At 60.8% G+C, this 23,391-nt stretch overlaps 1 protein-coding gene and 1 long non-coding RNA gene across 3 annotated transcripts; one reads left to right on the top strand and one right to left on the bottom strand.

Moving 5' to 3' along the window:
• Positions 1-460: 460 nt before the first annotated feature.
• CUEDC1 (CUE domain containing 1) lies at positions 461-18,691 on the bottom strand. Of its 2 annotated transcripts, none has more exons than XM_082068838.1 (11): positions 18,547-18,691; positions 9,133-9,575; positions 8,711-8,838; positions 7,789-7,933; positions 6,304-6,487; positions 5,750-5,833; positions 4,882-4,971; positions 4,180-4,273; positions 3,948-4,006; positions 3,555-3,625; positions 461-3,361 (listed from the first exon to the last, which is right to left on the bottom strand). In XM_082068838.1, the coding sequence occupies exons 2-10, from the start codon at positions 9,421-9,423 to the stop codon at positions 3,558-3,560; spliced, it is 1,143 nt and encodes a 380-aa protein (XP_081924964.1). In that variant the 5' UTR covers positions 9,424-9,575; positions 18,547-18,691; the 3' UTR covers positions 461-3,361; positions 3,555-3,557. The 2 variants fall into 2 exon arrangements, with proteins under 2 accessions (XP_081924964.1, XP_081924965.1); XM_082068839.1 differs by lacking the exon at positions 18,547-18,691 and adding an exon at positions 16,853-16,913.
• Positions 18,692-21,817: 3,126 nt separating this feature from the next.
• On the top strand, positions 21,818-23,252 carry LOC309447842. The gene is made up of 3 exons (XR_014185674.1): positions 21,818-23,070; positions 23,109-23,142; positions 23,191-23,252. It is a non-coding gene; the product is annotated as an uncharacterized lncRNA (long non-coding RNA).
• The last annotated feature ends 139 nt before the right edge of the window (positions 23,253-23,391 follow it).

Raw genomic sequence — 23,391 nt, 5'->3', positions numbered from 1 at the left:
CAGAAATAATTCATCCCAATAACGTATTTCCATTCCACCCGGAGACGATGCAAAGGAGCCAAACAGCCTGTTTGGCGGAGTCGCTGTGATGAAACGGTTCAAGGAAGCCTCACACGCCCCGTCCCCAGCGGGCTCATTCGGGACGGGGCGGGTTAACCGCGGTGTTTTTCCCTTTCCTCTCTGTCCTGAACGGTTCCCACACGCGGAGCCGACCACGGATGCACCGGGAGCTTCCCCGGGGATGGCGACATCGAGAAAACCATCGGGTGCGAATTCAGCGCCGTCCTGAGCAGGAGGCGCCGGAGGCACCGGAGGCACCGGAGGCACCGGGCCAGGCGGCTGCTGGGCGGCTGCAGCACGAGGGACAGCGGGCACAAAGGAAGAAGCGTTTCCCTCCCCGCCCTGATTTATTTCTTTTTCCCTGGGCTGTAAATAAGTGGCAGCAAAATGCACCAGAGCGTTAAGAGTACAACGGGACTTTATTATGTGAATTACTATTAAAGATCTTTAAGAAAAATATCACTTACGGAAATAAATTCTAAAATAGCAACACTTACAAACGTCACGGATTTGTTTTGTTGTGTTCTTTTTCAACCATTTTGTATAGAAGTGATACAAACGTCACTGAGGATTGTACATTTTTAGGTAAGAAATGCATTTTGGCTTCCAAGCCGGTTTTAGTGGCCTTTCTACTCATTAGACCTGATTTTTTTTTTCCTTAAATGACATAAAAACAATCACTCTTCATCCTCCATTAAAACGATGCTTTGTGCCTCCGAGATACTTCGCAATGGCTACAGAGCGACCTCCTTCAGCGCGGCTTTGCCCAGCCCAGGGTATTTTGGGGCAAGTTGTTGGATGGCGTTAGCAAATCCATCCCCGAGCCCGCGGCTCGCGGCTGCGGTGCCACTTTTGGCGCAGGACCCTCCGTGGTTGGCGCGTGTGGCCACCACCGAACGACGGCTCAGCCCCCAAGACGACGCGGCGGTGACGTGAGCTGACGTGCACAGAGCGGGATCAGCGGCATTGCCGGGGGGTCCAGCAGGACTGACCAGGGATGTGATGCGAAACGCGGCTTTGCCCAGCGCCACAGCGCTCAGCGCCATCCCCCAGCCGCGGCTCGGCACAGCAAACCCACAGGGAAGGCACCGCCTGGCACAAGTGCTTCACCCGGCACCGGCGCAGCCCCGGTAACACCCTCCCGGCTGGGAGCACAATTTCCCTCCCCAGCCCTGTCGGTGCTTCCCGCACTCATGGAAGCGCCACTGGAAGTGAAGCCCTTGGTAGCTCCGAGGCGCTGGAACACTGACAAGCTAATCCGCTTCCAAGCTTGATTTTCTTCCAAATATGCAGAGAGCCGCTCCGGGCTGGGAGGGAATAACGGCAGCTTCCTACAGACCCTGAGCCAGCGGATGGATCCCCGAGCCAGCGGATGGATCCCCGCTCCACCGGCTGGGGACCAACCTCCCGCCCAGGGAATAAAGGACCTTCTGTCCCCAGCCCCAGCTCCACGCTCAGCCCCTGCACCCACAGCCACGCTGGCACCTGAGCCCGCGAGGACACACGCTGCTGCTGGTGACCGTCACCACCGCAGTGCCGAGCAGCCGGTGCAAAGCGCACGGTGCCTCTTTGAACTCCAATGTGAAGTTCTTTGGCTCAGGGGACGATGCTCCCCAATCCTCCTTCCCATAGGAGCAGACACCAAAGCTGGGACCAGCTCCATGGGGTGGCTCTTCTGGGCTTGGACTTTGGGAACCCAAATCTCGCTGGGGTCCTGGGGGGCTCCCAGCCCAGCGCATCCCTTGGCTGAGCCCCGGTGCCGCCGGCAGCGCTTCGTCTGTGCTAACGAGACACCACCCAGACCCTGCGCCCCAGAGACCTCCGAGCAGCCCCAGTCCTGACCGGGACCAAGGTCCCCACCGATCCCCATCAGGGGGTGACGGTCATGGAGATCAACAGGTGCCGCGGCTGCGCCGCCGGCGGGGATGGAAATCTTGGCTTCAAAGGCGTGTGGGCTGCAGGAGGGTTTAAAAAGGAGCCGGTCGGGAGGCAGCGCCTGCCATGTGGGCTTTTGTTAGCAAACCGCGCCGAGAGGCAGGGAAAACAGTTGCGTGCGTGTTTGATGGCTGCGGCTCCTGCGTCTGCCGCCTTCGCGGCTCCGCGCTCGCAACAGTTGTGCTGGTTCGCAGAAGCCAGAAAGAGAAACAGGCGCGTCTGTAGCCACCTCCCGCATTTCGCAGTAAACAGATTATGTCGATAAAGGAGAAGAAAATGTGCTGGCGGGAGCGATTTCTGACTTTACGCTCGTCACTCATTACTTACGCAGGGAAGGGATGTTTATGTAATTATTTTTAGCCTGACAGCATCTCTGAAAGCTGTGACGGTTCAAGCGCTGCCCGCAGCCCCCGCAGTGCGGGGACGGTGCTGTCCCCGCCACGGGACCCTGCGCCAAACCCGGCAGCGCCCGCGAGCCCTTGTGCAAACTCCCCGTGCCGAAAATCCTCCAGCACCCTCAGGCGCAAACCCCCAGCTCAGGCTTTGCAGCTCACCCGCGGCGCCCAGCCCGGCACCCCGGCATCCCGCACACCGCACCCGGCGGGACGCGTCCTGCTTCGGCAGCGAGGGCAAACCGAGGCGAGATCCAGCCATGGTGCTGCCCCGCCGTCCGTCCGTCCGTCCGTCCGTCCTGCCCCGCGGTGAGCCACGCCGCGGCCCACCCAGCGTCCGGACTTCAAGGCAGTTTTAGCAATGCCGAAGGCAAAGGTTTAATTCAAGGTGAAACGCCTAGGAAAAGAAGGCCTTTCCTTTTATAAACAATTTATATTATTTGACTATTACCTGATCTGAATCTCTGCTCGTTACTCCTAGCAGTAGTAGACAAGGCTGTTAGGTTCTTTCTCACGTGTTTTGTTGTTCGTTTTGTTTCTCCTGTGTGCAGAGTAACATGACATCAGGTCGCTACAGAGATATGTTCAGGAGTGCTCCGGCCGAGCAGGTCCCACGTGTGAACGCATCCTCATTAGTACAACTGATTTTCGTTCCCCTGCGACGCCGCTCGGCGCACGAGAGCAGGTCAGCCGCCGCTCCAGGCCGAGCTCCACCGCCCCCAGCAGCTCCAGCAGCTGCCCACTGCTTGCTTCCTTTTATATTTTCCTTTTTGGCTGATTTGCTAGATAGAAGTTGTTCTCAAACTGCTGTTATTGTGCCTCACTTCAATCCTTGTACTTCAGAGGAGTACTGCAGCGGAGGGGAGACAGCCAAACATCTGGGTTATTTGTTGGGTAAGACTTTTTGCTTTTTCAGCCATCTTCTGATGAAGCCTTGTGCATGTTCTGTGCCAGCCACAAACCCAGCGCCGGATCTGCAGGGGAGGAGAACGGCTCAGCCTCAGCCACACCGCGGCCCCGGCACCCGCTGTCGGGGTCTGTCCCCACCCGGACACGCTCTGCACCTGACCCAGAGCACCCAGCTCCCTCCTCCGCACAGACAGACAGACGGACAGACAGAGCCGTTCACATGCTCCCCGGGATCGTTCGTCCCCGGGTGCCTCTCACCGTTTACTGCCCCTCCTTCGGCGTCTCCTCCTCCTCCCGCAGCTGCTGCCTCCGCGCTTGGAAATCTTCATCTGCAAGGCAGAGGCGAGCGGGGCTGTGGCCACTTCCATGCTGGGACACCGGCCACCCTGCCGCGGTCCCAGCCCCGTGAGGTGGCCCAGCAGGGAGGACACCCCGGGATTGCCCAGAAGAGATCCCTGTCTCCAGAGACCCTGGCAAAGCGCAGGCTCCCAGAAGAGCCGCGCGGGACCGGGGACGAGCCCCTTGCCGGGGTGGCCGTGCCCCCGGCAGCCCAGCCCAGCGGGACGATGGTGCGGGGCAGGATGGGGCCGGCACCGCTGGACCCCAGGGAACCGTGCGGAGCACAGCACCACAAGGCACGGCGTTTCTTACCACACGAATGTCCTTCGACGTCGTCGAGAAGATTTGCCGTGGAAGCCGCCGTCCCCAGCCTGTGCCCTCCGCTAAGGAAACCAGTTGTGGAGCTGGGACGTGGCCGCGGTGCCACCACCGCCCTCCCCAGCCCCCAGCCCAGCCATGAGAGGCTCCGCCAGCCCCGAGGAGTCCTGGGGAGCACCGAGGACAGCCCCCGCACCCCCACAGCTCCACAGCCCTTTTAGGATACACCTGGTGCTTCAACAAGTGTTTTCTTTTTGATTTTCTCATCTTTGTCTTCTCGGAGAAGGCTCTGGCGAGTTCAAACAGCTTCTTGCGTGTGGCTGGAAGGAAGCAGCAGCCAGGTGAGGGTCTCCCCCCAAAACTCTCCCCAAAGCTGCCCTGGGTGATGGGGAGGGGACAGCCAGGGCCGGCGCTGTGACAGCCCCAGCACCCCGGTTCCCCATGGCAGCACCCCCCGTTTGCCTGGCACGCCGGGGCTGTGCGAGGCTGCCGGGCTGGGAGAGCCGGGTCCTGCCCCCGGCAGGGACACGCTGGTCCCTGATGTTTTTACCCTTTCCCTGGGGTTCTCATGCCCTCCCCTTCACGACTGACCCCCATCCAGCCCGTGTCCCAGCTGGCTGCAGCCCAGCTTGGGCTGCACAAAGACCTGGCTCTGTTTTGTGGTGGGAGAATCGGGCTGTGACTTGAAAGGATTGGAAAAGGGAGAGTTCCAGCAAACCCTCTGCTTGCTTTTCTAGGATTCATACAAACTGCTCAGAAATCCCTCTATTCCCCAACACCACCCGCATCCTCGGCTCACGCCACAACCCACATGTGCACCAGGGACAGACGGACAGTGCAGAGCTGGGGCAGCAAGACCCGCGTCTCCGTCTCCCGGCCCCAGCTGCCTCCAGCCCTCGCGGGCGTCCCGACCTGCAAATTAACTCACATTTTCCCATGTGTTTCAATTTGTCTCGGAATAAGGCATCGTCAGACACAGCCCCGCCGGCCTCGCTGGTCACGGATGGGGCTGCGTCACCTGGAAGGCAAACATCTGGTCACCGGGAGTGCGTGCGAGGGGAGGCCGGAGACAAATCATCTCCATGACCCAGTTCCAGCCCTGCCAGGAGCTGAGCTGAGCTGGGGTGACAGGGCTGTGCTGGGATGGGGCTCTGCCAGGACAGGGCTCTGCCAGGATGGGGCTCTGCCAATTACCCCAGGCACTAACTGGGTGTTAGATCACGCCCATGCTCAGCACCCAGGGTGGCAGGACCACTGATTAGAAGTTCAGGCAGCCCATCGACTCGGCCAGATGGACCAGAGACCCCAAGAGCCAGGTGCTGGTGTCCCCTCCCCTTGGCCCACGCCCTGTCCCCGGTTCTGGGTGCCCCGAAGCGCCATGTGCCCACCCGGAGCCCCACCAGCTGCCCCGGGACATCGACAGACACCAGCTCTAATTCTGACTGCGGCAGCTGCTCCGCTCCCCGAGGTTAATCAGGATTTACTGGGAACAGTCATTATGTCTCCCAGGCACAATCCTCCGCTCCAGCCAGGACAAGGCGGGGATTTGTCTCCCCTGGGAGCTGGATGCGGCTCCTGCCCACAGGGATGGACGGACGCAGGACACGGGAGCAGCTCCCCATGGGGAGGGCAGCAGCACCCACCCCCAAACGCATCCCCACCACCCCCAGCTCCTCTCCTGCACCGGGGGGCAGCAGGGAGGGATCAGCCAGTGTCCTCCCCCTGCAGCCAGGTCAGAGGGCTGGGACAGCGGAGCTGCTCAGAGCCGATGCTCAACCTGCATCTTTGACAGTTACCTGATATTACAGAGGAGAAACCAAAGTCATTGCTCACGGCAACACTGGTCGACTTGGATTTTTTTGACTCATATTTCAATCGATCTGAAAAACAAAAAGCCCAACTGGATCAGCCCCCTGAGGCAGCTCCCGCGGCTCCGCTCCCCTCTCCTCGCACAGCCCCGCGGCTGCGCAGGGACAGGCTGACCCAAGGCAGGGACACGGGCCTTCCTGTCCCCCGCAGCTCGGCAGCCGCAGAACAGCCTGACCCAGCCCCGCACCGGCCGGGCTGCGCTCAGAGGACATTTCCCAGGCTCCTTGCTCTGGATTTTGCTGCGCGTTGCCACAGCCAGCACAGAGGCAGGCGGGGGAGCAGAGCTTCGCGGCAGGCGCTGAGCACCCGGAGCAGGAGCAGCCTGGGTGGACCACTGGGTGGATCACTGGGTTGGACCACCCGCCACCAGCCTGGCACGAGCCACCATGGCACAGGCAGGGTAACGCTGCCGGTGGCCAGCATCACTGGGGAGGCATGCACCTGAAAAGCGGAGACAGATGTTTCTGAAGGCGCTTCTCACCTCTCTCCAGGGCGAGGAGGAAATCCCGGTTCCTCTGGAGCTCCTTCATGAACTCCTCGTTCTGCAGGAACAGTGCGATGCGCTCGTCCTCCAGGTACTGCTTCCAGCGCCGCTCCTGCTCCAGCGAGCCCTGGCCCCGCGGGGCCGGTCCCTGCGGCTCCGGCTGCCGGTGCCCACGGGAGCCCTGGCAGGAGGAGAACGCGGCAGCGCTGGGTCGGTGGCCTCGGTGCCTGTGCCGTAGCGTGCAGGAGGGTCCCTGCAGCGGCGCCTCAGCCTGAGCTTGGCCTTCTGTTCCTCTGTTATCCCACCGCACCCCCAGCCCCGACAGCCACCGGCTGCTGCTCCCCAGCAGGGTCCCCAATACACCCAGCGCACCGTCCCCTCCCCGGCTGGTGCTGCTGCAATGGGGACAAAGGGGGACGGGGCAGTGACACCTCTGCCCAGCGGGAAGGGGGACAGACAGGAGGCAGGAGGGACAGACACCGCGCACGGGAATGGGGATCTCTCGGTCCCGGCTCAGCGTGGCACAGGGAGGAACCGCTGCCTCCAGAAATGCTCCTTGGCAGAGACTTTTTAACTTAAAACCGTGGGGTTGAGCCACGACAGAAACTGGTGTGGAGGTGAGAAAAAAAGTCTGAAAAGCAGCGGCTGCGATTTCCCGCTGACAAACGTCCCCGCGCGCGGCACCTCGCGCCCCCCCAGCCCCGGTGCGGCCGCTCCACAGCCGCAACCTCATCCTCGCCCACAACATTCAGCTGATTTGTGGCTGCTCTCACAGAGCCATAAAAAGCAAAAGCACACAATTATCGGGGAAAGAAAAGGGCAGCTGCTCCTCTCCTTCCCCTGAGCCCAGATGAATTGGCATGTTCCTACTCCCAGAAAGGCAATATAACCCGCAAAGCTCAACTTCCAGGGCAATCATTCAGGAAAATGCGGCACGCTGCCTCTGGAGCCAAGACGGGAGCGAGGAGCCGATGCAGGGGGGCTCTGGCCCCCTTTGCAGGGTGGCTCCAGTGTCACCAAAGGGGCCGAGGGCCGCTCGCTCCCCTCGGGTGCTGCCTGTCCCCAGGCCTTGTGGCCACAAAACCGCCACAAAGCACAGCGGGACTCCTCTTTCCCAGGGGCAAACCCTCTGCTTTGCACTAGATTCCCTGGCAGAGCTGCTCCTCCCAAGTCCAGCTGCTTCTCACCAGGGCAGCAGGTTACATTCTCAAATCATTTAAAATATCAGGTACAAGCAGTATTTCTGGTGCTAATCGCTGGTCTAACAGCAGGAAAGTGTCAAAGCCTCGCTGGAAATTTCCCTTTCACACCTTGCTCACTTCAGTCTCGCCTTGAACAGCACGAAGCGCTCCAAAACTTTCAGTTTAGCCCGCGCCAGGTACCCAGGAGCTGTCAGGGCACCGATGCTGCACGCTCAGGGTGGCTGAGGACGGGGATGGTGCTCCGTGCACCGCGGAGCCGGGAGCAGCGAGCGAGCCTCACCTGCGCACTGGCCGACTGCTGGGGCAGGATGCGGAGAAAGTCCTCGGGGAGGTTGCCCAGGAGCGGGGGGTTCCAGTTCCTGTAGCGCCCGGGTGCCGCGGTGCTGCCGGGTGCCGCGGTGCTGCCGGGCTCCGGCACGTCCGTCCTGCGGGGAAAGCACAGAGAGACCCTTTGGGGAGGGAGAAACCCCCGACGTGTGCTGCATGGCGGCCCCTGCCCAGCTCTGCCGGCCCTCCTGGGAACCCAGGAACCACCGCACGCCCCCAGACCCTCAGCGGCAGCTCTGGGAGCGAGAGGCTTTCCCAGCCAGCTGGAAACCTCGGGGAGCTGCTTTCCAAGCCTGCCCACAACCGCGCGCGCTGGATTTCCCTCCTCCTCCTCGTTTTGCTCGAACTCGCAGAAAACAGCCCCGTGGGAGCCCGAGCGCCGCAGGGTTCTGCTTAGGAAGCTGAGGAACGTCTCTCGCCAGATGTCACACAAGCCGTCAGCGCCTTCGTCCGAGGCGGCTGGCCCAGAGCAGCCAGGGCACCCGCACATGCCCAAGCCCACGCTGTTGCTGCCAGGGGACAGCCAGGGACCCCGGGGGCTCAGCGACAGCAGCCAAACCACCCCGCAGTCTCCGGTGCAAGAGCCACAACGCGTGGGGCCTGGGCGGCAGCACCTGGTGTTTTTGAGCGGAGCCGAGCGCCGCCCTCCCCGGGGAGCTGATTTTTGCCATTCCACGTGCTGAGATGGCGGCTTTCTGGGCCCCTCAGCTGTTTGCTTCTTAGGGCCTCGCAGGGATTTTTTAGGCAGCTGTGAGCTTCATTCATCTCCCTCGGCTTCGTCTCACACAGCCCTAACGAAGTGACGCCAGACGCCCCGTGCCGGGGCCAGCGAACGCGCAGGCGGAGTGCGGGTGCTGGTGCCACGAGGGGCTCACCTGGGCGGGGGGGTGGGCGGCGCGCGGGGGTAGCGGCTGCCGAACTCCTGGCTCTCGTAGGCGGGAGGGGAGTAGACGGGAGGGGGCTCCTCGTCCGAGCTGTCCGGCTCCAGCGTCCGCTCCAAGATCTGCAGGACGAGAGGACAGGGTGAGGATGAGCCGGGGAAACACTCCCCACGTGGCAACATAATTCTATGTATCTGTGACCTGCCTGCCCATGGGAAGCAGTGAATGAATTCCTTGTGTTGCTTTCCTTGCATGTGCAGCTTTTCCTTTACGTGTTAAACTGCCTTTATCTCAACCCACAAGTTTTCTCATCTTTACACTTCCGATTCTCTCCCCATCCCGCCTTGGGGGAATGAGCGAGTGGCTGCGTGGGGCTCAGTCGCTGGCTGGGGTTAAAGCACGAGCGCCGAGGTTACCTCGGGGGGGATGCTGTCCTCCGAGTCCGAGCTGTCATCGCAGCCGCTGCTGTCCAGGTTCATCTGCAGGAGCTGGTCGATGGTGGCATCCACGGCGCCATTGTTGGCCCTCAAGACGCACTCGATGATGTCGTAGTCCATGTTGGGGAACATGGTCTTGAAGTCCTCCATGGCCTGGTTGAACTCCAGCCGGCGGACCTGCCTGGCGGGGCGGCTGTTGTTGAGCTCCTGCGCGGAGGAGCCGCCGCGCGCGCTGCCATTGCTGCTGCTCCGGCGGAAGAGGCTCGTCATGGCGCGGCGGCCGCGGCGAGGGGGGCGCCCGCCGCCGCTCCTCACGGGGCTCTGCCCCCGCGGCCGGCGCGGAGCATGGGCGGGCGGGGGTCCTGCTCCCCACGGCCGGCGCTCCGCGCGTCAGCCCCCGGCGCGCTGCAGCATCCTCCCACCTGCCGGGAGAGGGGACAGAGTCACCCGCGGGACACAGCACCCAGGACACCGTGAGATCCCCCATCTCAACAGGGATTCGATTTAATTCGACCCATCAAACCGCGTCCCCGCGGGACCGTCCCATCCCCGCAGGACCATCCCATCCCCGCGGGACCGTCCCATCCCCGCAGGACCATCCCATCCCCGCGGGACCGTCCCATCCCCGCGGGACCGTCCCATCCCCGCGGCAGGGCCGGAGCTCAGATGTGCTGTGCCAGGTGCTGTACGAACAAAATGCCAGGTAAGAAAAACGGCATCACCTCCACCACCGAGAGCTCCACAGGCTTAACATTTCCAGGTTTGACATGTATTAAAAACACAGTAAAAATCTCTCTTTAAAACAAAAGACTGGCATGGGCTCAGTGTTCCAGAGCAGGGGGCTACGATACTCGGCAGCACGGCAAGCCGACCCTTGGGAAAAGCCACCAAATCCAAGATTAACATTCACTTTAAAACCATAAACAGATTATACAGCTACTGCTTCTCATTTGGAAATGCAGGGCCAAATTCAGTCCTGGATTAACTCCACCATTGAAACAGAATTACCCCAGGAACACTTTTGATCCATAATATCATTTTCAAAGGCTTTTTCCTAAGCAGCAGGCAGAGAGTTCAAGATAACTGTCCCTAAAATGGTATTTAATTCAGAAGAACCTGCCAAGCACATTTCTTAGCAAAACAGGGTATAATCAGATTCAAAGCCATTAAGCGGAGCAGTCAGCTCTGAAGGTCACCGGGCTGTCCCTGCCCGCGGCCGGGCCGGTGTGACAGCCGCGTCCCCCGGGCGCACAGCTCGCAGCCCCGACCCGCTCCGAGGGGCTCCCGGGAGCCAAACCCACCTCCAAACCTGGAAAACTTGCCACGAACCCTGGGCAAAGGGTTATTTTGGCAATGTGGGGCAGCCCCTGGTTGTGTCCCCATGGCGTTCGCTCGCCCGGCGGGACAGGACCCACAGGGAAGCATCAGGGGTTCACTGCTCCAGGGGCAACTCCCAAGCAGCCTCAGGAGCCCCCAGCTCGCTCCCCGCTCGCGAACAAACCGCGTTTAACAGATCAGCCCTGTGTCCATCCCGCAGCCGCTCCGCCCCAGGTCTGCTCCTGCCCGCCGCACCCAGCACGGAGCCGACGCGGTTCCGGCAGCCCTGCCTGGCTCTGCTCATGAGGACAAACAGATCTGCAGGAGTCAATTAATAAAGTACGGCTTCTGGGTTCCTCCTCTGCTATCGTGACTCATTCACAGCAAAAAGGCGGCATTGTTCGCACCTCCGGTATTATACTTTAATTGCAATATTGCGTGGCTGGTTTAGTCACATATTAAATTGAGTTATACCACTATCACAGGCTCCGTAAAAGATTTGGCTGGTCCAAGAGGATGGGGAAAGAGCCTGGACATCAAGGGGAAAACAGCTTTACTGGATACACCACAACACGATCCAATGTGAAGATGAAAGCTTCTGCTCAGCAATGCCGTGCTAGCCCACGAACCTCCAACAGTAAAATCAGCCCCCAAAACCAGGAACGTGCTTGGAAACCCCCAGATCTGTTAAAAATCCTAACATCTCTTACAGTAACAGAAGGGCCTGTGGCTGGGGGTCTTTGTGCTTGGGTACCTCCCCAAACGGACCTTTCCCACGGCGGGACAGCCCGCGGGGCCGCTGGGGCCGGGGCTGCACACGAGGAGCCGCCTGTGGCGTCAGGGTGAGCAGCTGGATCATCCCAGGGCTGCTGGAACCGGGAACATCGTGCTGGGAACAACAGTTGCTCATCTCCGCAAGGAACGCGGCCCGAACGGGGAACAGCTGTAAAAGCAGCGGGACCGATCGCTCGCAGCCCTCGCAGCTCGGGGAGGAGCCTTGGCACCGAGTGCAAGCGCAAATATTCCCGTCCCCGGTGTCTGCTGCAGCTCAGACAGCAGATGGGATCGCTCAAACCCCCGAAACCAGCCCGGCCCCTTCCCTGCCGCTGCCACGCCGCGCTTGCAGCTCATCCCTGCGAACACAGGGGAGCTGCGCGAGGATCCGGAGACGGGGGCTGCCCAGCGGCTGGGGGGAACTTCCTCCGGCTCTCAGAGGACGTATTGGAACTAGGGACGTTAAATCAGGAAGAAAAGCTTTGGCCAGAGCAGATTTGTCAAGCTCTGCCTGCAAAGGAACGAGAAATCTGGGCACGCAGCTGCAGGTGTAACTGTAACAGGACTGAAATGACGATGAAAAGTAAATGATCGGGAGCAAAAATTACAGTCGCCTCCACCAGCAAACTGAAAGGCAGAGCACACACTGAGGATGTGCAGGACACGTTCTCAGCCTCCAAAATCCTGCCGTGCACCTTTCCGTCTGCTTCAGGGGCTGAATGTGCCCATCTCCCGGCCGAGCCTGGGAAACGGCCTGCGAGCAAATCCTGTCTCACAAAAACAAATAGGCACCTGAGGATCCCCTTTAATACTTGTCCTCCCACGTATTAAAATGCCTGGGTTTAAGCCCTTTTCAGCGACAGCACAAAGCGATCAGGGAGGAGAGCAGAAGGAAGCCCCGTCTGGAGCCTGGCAGCACCCACCCCTCCGCAGAACCAAACTCCCTCCCGGCCGCGGGAGCTGCTCAAAGCCAGAGGAGCAGCCGAGAGGGACCGTGGAGACCCCCGGGCGATTGGGGTCCCGACGCCCGGCATCGGCCGCGCTGCCGCGCCGGCGGCCAGGCCCGCGCTCCCACACGCGCACCGAGCATGTTCGGGAGAAGCGGCGGCGGCCGCGGCTGCCCCGGGGCACCCAGGGCCGTGCCATCCTCCAGAGAGACTTATGGGGCCCTTTGTGAGCCAGCCAGATGTGGGCCCTGCACAGCACCCGGCTCAGACCCAGCTCCCCAGGAAACCGGGGGCTGCCCAGCCGCGGGGTCCCGGCACTGCCGGCGCGTCCCCAGCCCCTGCCAACCCCCTGCCAACCCCCGGCCCTTCGGCATCGCGCTAATCCCGGCGTTCACACACATTGGCCAGGCCAGAATTACAGCCGCCACCCCGTCCCCTCCAAACTAAGCCTGGATTTAATGAGGTAGCACTAGATCTTAATCAAAAAGCCGCCCGCCTTGCGAGGCCGCCTTGCGCTGGCTTCATTGAAGGTAATTTGATCTTGGTAGGACGACATTCCTAAAATAGTTGAGGGAATTCAAACATGAAATAAGGTTTCCAGGAAGAGATTAAGGAAAAAAATAGGTCAAGCAAGTGTGAGCGATGAGAGTAACCCAGCATCCCTATGTACGGTTTAACTGCGCCTCTGTTCAACTCTGTCCTGCGTCAACATGTAATAAATTAGATGCAAGACGTTGCCTGAAGCAGAGAGGCCAATATTAGATTATTCCGCAAGGTGGCTGAACGTCGGAGACCTTTTGTGCTCCGGCTTCCACCCCTGACATCAAAACACACCCATCCCGGCTGAACAATCAGCTTAGGGCTGGTTAGAAACAGCCCCGAGGAGCGAGCGCTGGTGCGGAGGCACCGGTGACCGCAGCGGGGTCGGCCCCGGCGCTGCCGCGGTGCCGCGGCACAGCCCTGCGTCCGTCACCCAGCCTCGTGCCTCGGTTCACCCACCCAGCTCCAGCCGCACGGGGGAAGCCCAGGCAACCCCGTGCCCACTGTGTCCCCCTCGCGCCACATGTCACACGAACTCATCTGTAACCGCTCACCCCATCTTCTCCTGTCATGCTCCCCGCCGGCACAAAAGCGCTGGGAGGCAGTGGGAGTGAAAGAAAATCAAAATGCCTGCAGGTACAGGGTGTGCGGCTCCCCCGGGCCGGACCCTGCGCAAGGTGTGCGAAGGAGTCACCTCGGGGCAATTTGGGGGTTAGATTTGGCCAGTGAGCCCCTAATGGGGAGCGAGCGAAGGCAAATCCAGGCCAGGGGCAGCCCAGCTCACCAGCTAATTAGTGCCACTGATTCGCAAATGATAATTTGTCATTTTAGGTCAAGGGTCAAAGAAATTAAAGAATGGAAGGGGAAAAATGGAGAAAGCCCAAGCAGAGGCAGCCCCGTCCCCTCCAGCTCCTTGCAAAGCAGGAACCGACTGGGAATGCACTGGACTGGGCTGGGATTAGACTGGGCTGCCCCAGCCCGCTGGGGCTCAGCGTCTCTGCAGGATCTGGCCCTGGGCATCCCCCAGAGCCAGGCAGGGACAGGCAGGGACAGGCAGGGACAGGCAGGGACAGGCAGGGACAGCACCAACGTGCCACCCAGCCACCAGCATCTCCGGCTGCTGCCCTCCCGCCGTCAGGGTTTAAGGGCTGACACTTCATGAGCAAACGAAAGAAACCCACAATATTGATTTGCCCAAGGGTCGGTGGAGCAGCGAGACCGCGCGAGTTTCTATGGAAACAAAATTAGTCAAGTAAAACTCTCACTGACACACAGTGAATTATTGACCAGGACGGGCCCCTGGCCATCAGGGTCTGGTACAAGATTTAAAGGTGCTCATTGGGCTGCTGGGGCCCCATCCCTCGGGGCACCAAACCACAGCCTGCAGGAGGAAAGCCCCGGAGTTTCCACGCCACGGGCGCGGGTATTTTGGGTGCAGAAGTGAAGCAGAAGACACAAGTGCCCTCCCAGGCAGGACCCCTTGCTTCTCCCTCCCCCCAGCCCCGTGCTGCGTGGCACAAAGCTGGTGACGAGGCTCCTGCGCGGCGCCCACACCGGCCGCCCGGCACGGTCCCCGGTCCCTTGGCACGCAGGATGAGCCCACGGCGCCTCTGCGCACCGCGCTCACGAGTGGGGATCCCTGCGAGCCAAGAGGAGGGGAAGAATGGGACTAATTAAGTTGCAAATGAAGCGGTTTTTTTATGAGCCGCTAAGCCACATGGCTGCTGCGAGCTACCCTGGAAAAGCACTGAGCTGACCGTTCGGGCGCTGCCGTACCCTCGTTGTCCCGGGACACAGTGCCGCACTGTAATTGCGCCGGTCTTTTGTCCTCCCTTGCACCGGGTGACATTGCTCAGCAGAGGAGAACCTGCTTGAAATGCTACACCTCGCCAGGGACGGATATTTAATGAATGCCAGTACGTCAGGCCCCTCCTGCAGAAGCATTTCCAGCCTCAGGAACAGGTTCTGCCGTCGCTGGCCCAACAGGGCACACGGGGGAGAGAAAAGCCCCCGAAAGCCAAAGTGTCGAGGTTGCTCCGCTCCTCCTGCTCCACCCCAGCACGTCACAGTTTACATACAGAAATCATACGTGATGCTAAACTGGATTTGAAGCCAGGCCAAGGCTCAGATAAGCTCTCGGTCTCCTTTCAAGCTTTCAATCAGCTTTGAGCCTGCCTGTCCCTGTAACCCAGCTAGCAGTGTGCCACGCTCCGTTTTCTGGACACCATCTGCCTGTCTTCCCCCACTGGAGCTCCGTGTCCTCGCCGAGGACAGCGGGCGCGCTCCGGCGCCGCCGTGCCCGGCTGCGTGTGCCCCCCCGGGGACGCGAGCGAGGGCCGCGATCGACACGCCATCAGGGACAAGGAGGAAACGCCATTGCCAGGAGCCAGAGCTCATTTCCCAGCAATAAAGCAGCACGGGGCTGAGGGAAAACATCCCGCACCACTTCAGCTGCTGACTGCAAAGGACCAAGGGGCTTCAGCTTGGAAAAGGAAAAGCCACCAGCAAATGCCTGGGTTTAAGCAGTTAAAGCACTAGATTGGGTTCAGGTTGGTGCATAAAGGATGTGCCCTTCCCAACACGTGTTCTTGCCGTGGACGATGCCCTCCACATGCCAACCTCAGCTCCGCCGCCCCTGGCTACAGCTCCTCCAGCAGATGGGAAAATAAAGTGTTATTGCTTCCTCCCGGGGGGGAATTCCCCAAATCATCCTCCCCACTCTCCCTTGTCCTCTTCAGCTCCATCGGCCCCGCTCCACCCACACACACCCCTCTGGGGACCTGAGGAAGGGCCGGAGTATCTATGGCTCATAAACACCATCTAGAAACGAAGGCCTGAAGCTTTTGTGCTTCCCGGAGTTATTTGTGGGTGGATTTTACCTCCTTTTCCACCTATTCTCAGTGCGCTTTGGCGAGGAGGGTCCTTACAGGTGAGCCGGCAGCCTCCCCTCTGCCAGGCTCCCACGCCGCAGCTGCAGAGCACGCGAGAAACACAGTTATCTCCCCAAAACGAACCCCAGAAGATCCGCCGGCCACGGGGCCGCACCGGAGCCCAGCCCCACGCAGCCACGGCACGAGGGGACAGCTCTGCAAGGCGCTTGGTTTGGGTTTTAAGACGCTTGTTTGTTTGTTTGTCGCTGGGCAACTGAGAGGATGGAAAAAATATCCATGTCATATTGTCGCTTATGAGTCACCACCCAGCACGGGCTGAGATGCCCCGTTTCTCCCAGCGCTGAGTGCGGGGAAGGGCCTGAGACACCCCAAAATCCCATCAGCCCTCCTCTCACTGCGCACCCCAACACCGTCCCCATCCCCGCAGCCAGGGACACCAGCAGCCCGGGGACATCGGTGGCTCAGGGACAACTTTCCAGGCCCTGGAAGGCAGCAATAGGAATTTGCATTCTTATTTGCATTTCCTAATTGCGCCTGTGGGTTTCCTGGGGCAGCGGCTGCCTTTGGTTTCCATGGCAGGTTTTGTGTGGACCCCAAGAACCGAAGGAGGCACAAAAGGGGCCACAATAGACCTGTCACTCACCCGCATCAAAGGCGGCCAGCGGGGTGGGACGGGGGCACCGGGGATGGGGACACCGCAGCCTGTCCCCCCTGGAACCACCGACACCGGGGGGGACATGGGAGCCCCCGAGAAGGGACAGGGATTAGGGGGCAGCCGGCACACGTGGGACACCGGCGGCTTTGCTGGTCACTGCTGGAGCAGCGGTGGGGACACCGACACAGCCCAGCTCTGGTGCTGACCCCAGGGAACCCGCCGACCAGCCAAAAACGGGACCGAGACATGGGAAAACCTGGTCCCCGAGCCACTGCAGCAAGCCCAGTGCCAGCGAGCAGAGACACAGCTCCGGCACCGTCCCTCCGCTCCCCGTGACAGCGGCACTGCTGCCCCGGCTGGGCCACAAGAGACGGACCTAGTGCTCTGTACACCTGCGAGGGGTTTTGCGTTATTATTTCAAGCATTTTTCTTATTTTATAGTTCGCAATTATCATCATTAACTCACACTGCCTAAAAGTTTCCCAGCTCTGACCGCGAGCGCCCCACCCCAGCCAGCGCGCACCCCAGGTTACGGCAGCAGCCCCCTCCCCGCAGGCCCCGCTCCGGGATTTTACCCTCACAGCACAGACACGGGCACAAGTGACCCTCGGGCTCCTCTCCCAGCCGCTCCCCTCCAAATGCCAGCACCCGCAGCGCCCCCCGTTATCTTCCCCCCGCAGAGGCTGTTTGCACAGGCAGATAAGGACCGAGCCCTCGCTATCGCGCCGGACACCCTGCTCGCTCCCGCGTGCTCCAGATCCGGTCAGGGCAAGAGCTCAGACACCGGCTCATCGGGGTTTTTAAATTTGAAGACTCTTTTTTAATAAAACATTGAAAAAGTCAAAACTTCCCCGGGAACTCTGTGGCTGGGAAGAGGACAGGCACCTTCAACCCATCTTTGAAGGAAACGCTTTTGGTAATTGGAGGCTCCGGCACTGGGAAGGGGCTGTGGGCACCCAGGGGTTGGCGCAAAAGGATCTGCCGGCATTGGGCACATCCTCAATGTGGCCAAGGCAGACACTGCCGGGACGCAGATGCTGCTGCAGCCCGTGTTGTTAGAGACAAGTGAAGAGGAGAGGAGAGAGAAGAGAGGGGTAGGAGAGGGGTAGAGGGGTAGGAGAGGGGCAGGAGAGGGGCAGGAGAGGGGCAGGAGAGGGGCAGGAGAGGGGAGCCCCGGCTTGCCCAGCAGCCAGACAGCCCCGCCACCGACGCCCCCGTCGCAGCCGCGGTGATCGGCCCAGGACGGCGGCTTTCCCGGGGGACACCCTTCCCGCTCCGTCCTGCGCGCTCCGTGTCAGCGGCAGCAGGAGGTGTGAGGAGGAGGTGTGAATCTGTTGTTTTTTAAAAAATAATAAAAAGGAGCTTTCCAAGCCGTCTGGCAGGGCTGCACACGGGAGCGTGTCTGTGAACGGTGACTTCCACAGCCGAGGCAGCTCTCAACCCCTTCTCCATCGCCGTTTGCCCGCACCCACGGGGGGCAATGCCGGCGCTGGCCGGGAGCCCCGGGCGAGGAGCAGCCTGGCGGGACCGTGCCCTCCGGGAGCCGGGCGGGCACCGGGCCGGGGTCCCCGAGCTGCCCCGCGCCGGGCGGTGCCCAACCCCCGGGGGGGGCCCCGCTGCGGCCCTGCCCCACCGGCAGAGGTGTCACCGCTCCCCGAACCGGGCGCGGAGAAGGGGCCGGTGTCCCGCAGCGGGAACCGCCAGACCCAGCCCTGCCCGCGCACCCCGCGCTCCGGGGGCTCCGCTGGGGGACGAGGGGACACGGGACCCCGGTCCTGCCCCATCGCCGCGTTCTGCCCTCCCGGCCCCAGCCCCGCCGCCCCCGCGCCGCCCCCAGGGCTGTCCCCGGGCGGGGCGGCCCCGCGGGACCCTCCCGGTGCTGCAGGATCCACCGGCAGGAGCGGCGGGGCCAGGCCGCTGGGCTGCGGCCCCAACCGCCCGGCTCCGGAGGGTGCGCCCGGGCAGCCGCAACAGGCGCGGCCCCGCCGCGGGCACCGGGCCCGGCCGCAGCCGCCGAGCGCCCCGGGCCGCGCTGCCCGGCCCCGCCGGACGCCGAACCGCGGGGCTCGGGGGCGGCCGCCGGCCCCGCCGCACCGCGCAGCCCCGGGCTCGGCCGAGCGCAGCCCCGGGGCCGCCCCCTCCCCGGCGGGGCCCGCCAGGCTCCGGCCGCGGCCCGTGCAGGCCGAGAGGCGCCGCCCGCACGGCCCGGCCCGGCCCGGCCCAGCGCGGCCCGGCCCGGCGCACAAAGAGCCCGGCCCGCCCCCCTTACCGGCGGTCGGCGCCGCGCTGCGGGGGCGGCGGCGGCTGGCACCAGTCACGCCGGGAACCATGGAAAGGAGCCGGGAGGGGAGACGGACGTGGCGGGCGGGCGGGGGCGGGGGCGGCCACCGTGCCGGGAGCTGGGGGCGGCGCGGCGGGGCCGGGCCGGGCCGGGGGGGGCGCGGGGAGCGGGGCCTAGCGGCGGCCGGGCCGAAATGCAGCGGGGACGGGGGTCGCTCGCGGCCCCCCCGGAGCCTGGGTGACCCCCCCCCCCCGCATCCGATCGCGTCCCCCCGCGCCGGGTGTCCCCCCCGGGGAGCGTGGCGGCCCGTCTCGGCCAGGCCGGGGGCGTCGAGGGGCCGGCACCGCCCGGTCCCTCCTGCCCCCGCTGCCACCCCGGGTCTGCCCGGCCCTGGGGGCTCAGGGCCCCCGACACCCCGGCTGCGGCTGCGGCGCTGGGCAGCGCTCCCCTGGCAGCCCCGGCGCCCCGCAGCGCTCCCCTGGCAGCCCCGGCGCCCCGCAGCGCTCCCCTGGCAGCCCCGGTGCCCCGCAGCGCTCCCCTGGCAGCCCCGGCGCCCCGCAGCGCTCCCCTGGCAGCCCCGGCGCCCCGCAGCGCTCCCCTGGCAGCCCCGGTGCCCCGCAGCACTCCCCTGGCAGCCCCGGTGCCCCGCAGCGCTCCCCTGGCAGCCCCGGTGCCCAGCAGCATCCCCAGGAGAGCGGCTTCCAGGGCTGCTTTTCCATCTCCTCCGCGCCTCTTGAGCACCCTGGGCTCCTGGATCTCAGCCCACCAGCCCTGAGCACACTGGCATGAGGAGGAGGACACGACACCCTGCCCCATGGGCTGAGCACGAGAGATGAGTTAGAAGAAAGCATCACTTCGACCGCAGACAGAAAGCAGCCACCTCTGGTATCCAGCGGCTGACAGCTCGCAGCCGCACCACAGAACAGCTCTGCGCGGGAAGCGATCTCCTCTTACACATTACAGGAGACGCTTTACATTGGGGAAACACTTCCCGTTTTGTGGAGACCAGAGTGAGACCGCAAACAGCAGCGGCTGGGGCCTCCACCTCCCTCGCAGCTCTCCGAACCCTCGCGGACACGAGCCCGGCGCCCGCGGCTCCTGCGGCACCAGCAACATCCGCTCGGCACCACGTCGTGGGCGCTGCACCCCGAGCACCTTTGGGAGCACGGCGCTTCCGGCGCCCGCAGCTCCTGCGGCACCAGCGAGACCCGCTCGGCACCGCGTCGTGGGCGCTGCACCCCGAGTGCCTTTGGGAGGGCGCCGAGCTCTCGCGGGACACTCTCCGTGCAGATGGTGTTTCCCCGCTCGGCCGTTTCGTCCGTGCCGGGCAGCCAAGCGCCCTTAGGCTGGGTAAAAATCTGCAAGGCTTGGACAAGGAGCACAGACATCAGTAAGAGTGAAAACACGAGGCAAACCTTTGGCTTTCCCAGTGTCCACGTGCCACGTTTGCTTCCCCGAAGTGCAAGGCTCCTGTGCCACGGCGCCTCGCAGCGAGCTTGGACTGCCGTGTCTTGTCCTAATCCAGGCTTGTTTCAGGGAAAACAGGCGGTTTTATCAAATTTCTTTACTGTCCTTTGATATGGGTTTAACTGCTAATGACGCTAGGAAGTAAAAAGAAATTGGAATAGAAATACACAACTATGAAGAATTAAAATAGTGAATTTAATTCATCCGATTCCAACTAATTTGGTAATTGCCTGAAAAACAAACCTTGCACAGACAACACAGAACACAAATGTTTTTGTCTTGACAGCTGGTGAGAGCAACTAAATGAAAAGGTGAATGGAGTATTTCTGCCTTCTCTGAACAACAAAAGGTGCCACACATTCTGAGAATGGCCCTTGTTTCTGCACTGAATGGGCTGATTTGGGGGAGCTATTGCACGGGCTTTGCGAGGAAAGCAGAGGTCTGCACTCTGACGCAAGCAGTAATTTCAGCTGCCCACGCTGAGATGTTTTACAAATGTCTGGTTTTCAAAAAGCATTCACGCTTCCTTAAAGAAAAACCCAGAGCTTTCAAAAATGGCTCAAATGAGCCCAGAAACCTATTCTGTCCTTTTTGAAAGATCATAAGGCAGCTTTCCCAGGCCCGGGCTGGGGAGCTGCGCAGGAGCGCGGGCGCTGTGGCTTTTCCAAACCAACACCAAAAAAGGTTTGTTTCTAGGTCAGGACCTCAGTACTCAGCTTCACCCAGGGGCTGACAGTCCAACCTGAACACAGCTGTAAAACGGATTCGCAACAGGAGCTCAGGCATTCTTTTTCTAATTAGAAAACAGCCATTGAGCCTCGCGCGTTTAAAGGTGAAAGCTATTTTTGACATAAAAATTAGCACGTAGTTCCTCCGTCTGCCTTCGGCTGCTGCTCTGGAAGCTCTGAGCGAACGATCCAAAGATAAGAAGTACAAACACCCTGAATTAAATGGATAGGAGGAGATCAAGTTTTAAGTTTTACTCTGCCTGACGATTAGGAAGAGATTTTTATGCCTGCGATTTATCCTAAAAAGCACCAGGAAAAAGGTCCGCTTAAGCACCAAGACAGACCTCAAAGGCATTTAAAAATCTGAAGTGCTTTTAATAGCTGCATTTCAAAAATACTGTTAAATCTATTTTTGAGATGGATAAAGTCAGCTGCCGTAAGCGCGGCAGAGCTGCGGCGGGACCAGCTGCGTCGCTCCTGCGCAGCGCAGCTCCCGAGCGGGACCCTCGGCGCTACCATAGGAAAATATCAGAGTGCCGGATGCGTTTCAAAACCTGAATGTTCCGCAGGTCCCAGCGGTGGGAATCGCACCCTGACCGCCTGGAAATTAACCCCAGGCGGTTTTCAAAACGCGGCTCGGGGCGACTGTTTCTAAAATAAAAGTGAGCGGAGAGCGAGCAGAACGCGGAGGGTTTATCAGCCCCGGTAATGCCGCCGACTAATCCCTCGGCAGCCCGGGCCCTTTACGTAACCCGGGATTGCTGCGGCTCAACCAGCTTACGGGCTTTTTGGTGTTTTGCTTTAAACCTCCCGTGGACAAACGCACACACGTTCAATGCTGCTTCTCTTCTGCCGCTCTAAAGAAAAAGTTATTAAGAGGGGAAGAAAAAATCATTTATTTGTGAACAATGGCAAATAAAATTTAACTCCTACGCCAAGAATAACGTTGTTTTGTCTCTTGCCTGTGATCTTGACTGAACAGAAATCTTCCCAACTGACAAGACTCAGGTATAACTCCAGTGATAAGACATCGAAGGTCGAATCCCAGACTTCTCCGAACGCCCTCTGGAGCGTCCCGAATAAAGAACCCCCCCTGCCCACGGGGACCCGTTTGCACAGTCCTGGCACCGTGGGTGGCTGTGCCGTAACCCTCCCTTCCCGGCGGCGCGGGATGAGCTCCGGTGCATCCAACCGACTGTCCTGGCAAAACTCAACCTTCCCACTCGCAGCCGGTGCTGAGCCATTAACTGAGTGCTCATGGAAACTTAAGAAGCAGAAAATACCCCCCCACCCCATTGAACTACTTGCAATAGGAGACCTGAATGGGCTCAATCTAAACCCCGCTCGAATCAGTGGCAGCAATAGGCTTCCCTGGGTGTTGGACTAGCTCCAGCTTAAAAGTTTGCATGAAAAACACTCGGCTAAGCGCATCAGCTGCACAGAAACTAACCCGCTGTAACAGGAGCATCTGTTCTTTGCATCCACCATTTTCTCAGAGGCTCCGCTCTGCGGTGCCGCGGGGCCACGAGCTGCCGCGCGAACCGCGTGGTCTCCCGGCGCGCTGCGGGTTGGGCGGCACGCAAGCCGTATCAACTATTGGACCAGGTAGCTTTCATTTGTCAAAATAAAACCAGCTGAATGTATTTGGTACGATGGCATCACAACGTGGACTTGACGTCTGCGTCGAGACAGCGGAGAGCACACCGCGGAACCATTCACACACAGTACGGAGCAAATGTTTACCCAAGTACAAATGGAACAGGTTGACAATTAGCTAACGTAGCTTCGTGGACATAAACCAGGTACATTCGGGCAGAACCAACATAGAATAAAAAGGAAACAGCCCTTTTCCTATCCCACGCTACGAGCGCCGTGGTTAGTGGTTTGGGAAGCCTCTTGTCACGTTGAAAAGTTTCCTTACCGGTGTTTAATGTGTTTATTCTACTGCTACTCTGCTGGGATAAAAATAACGTCAGCAGGGCTGGACGGAGCGCCCGCTGTCAATACTGCAGTAATTAACAACATACAATTAAGTCTCACACCTGTTTATTGTAAGTCATTCATAGATAACCACTTCTAGTACACATTTGCATCTTGGCTTTTAATGCTTTTGGGTTTTTTAAGCTCACGGACACCCAAACTTCACCTACGGGTCATCTTTGCGATTCCCCCAGATGCGGAACGCTAGAGCTACCACGGCAGAGCGGTGGGAGGCGGCGGCAGCGCCGGGGTAGGGGCTGGATGGGGGGCTGCGCGTGCCCTGCGCCGGGCTGTGCCGGGTCTGGTGGGCTGTGCCGTGTCTGCTGGGCTGTGCCGGGTCTGGTGGGCTGTGCCGGGCTGTGCCAGGTCTGCCAGGCTGTGCCGGGTTTGCCGGGCTGTGCCGGGTCTGGTGGGCTGTGCCGGGTCTGGTGGGCTGTGCCAGGCTGTGCCGGGTCAGCCGGGGCAGCGGCAGCCGCCTCGGCACAGCTGAGTGGGAACAAAGTCATAGCTACATGTTCTTCTCTACAGTTTTGTTTATTGAGACAAACTAATTAAAAGGCACAAACATAGGGCATATGTTTACATGGACATTATAACAAACATATACATTAAAAGTGTAGGAATGTGTTTCCTTTCTGCTAAACAGAAAGTTCCTAAG

This window comes from Streptopelia decaocto (genome assembly GCF_964273445.1).
Source record: "Streptopelia decaocto genome assembly, chromosome: 18".
Lineage (NCBI taxonomy): Eukaryota > Metazoa > Chordata > Aves > Columbiformes > Columbidae > Streptopelia > Streptopelia decaocto.
Note: the sequence above shows the minus strand (reverse complement) of the source record. Positions and strands in the feature narration are given on the sequence as shown.

What these genes read in the sequence shown, in the direction of transcription:
- CUEDC1 (XM_082068838.1), bottom strand. Translation starts at nt 9,423, where the DNA reads ATGACGAGCCTCTTCCGCCGGAGCAGCAGCAATGGCAGCGCGCGCGGC. An exon ending in CACTTGTTGAAGCACCAGGT is followed by an intron (nt 4,007 to 4,179) that starts GTATCCTAAAAG and finishes CGGAGGGCACAG; the next exon opens with GCTGGGGACGGCGGCTTCCA. An exon ending in CGTCGAAGGACATTCGTGTG is followed by an intron (nt 3,626 to 3,947) that starts GTAAGAAACGCC and finishes TCTGCCTTGCAG; the next exon opens with ATGAAGATTTCCAAGCGCGG.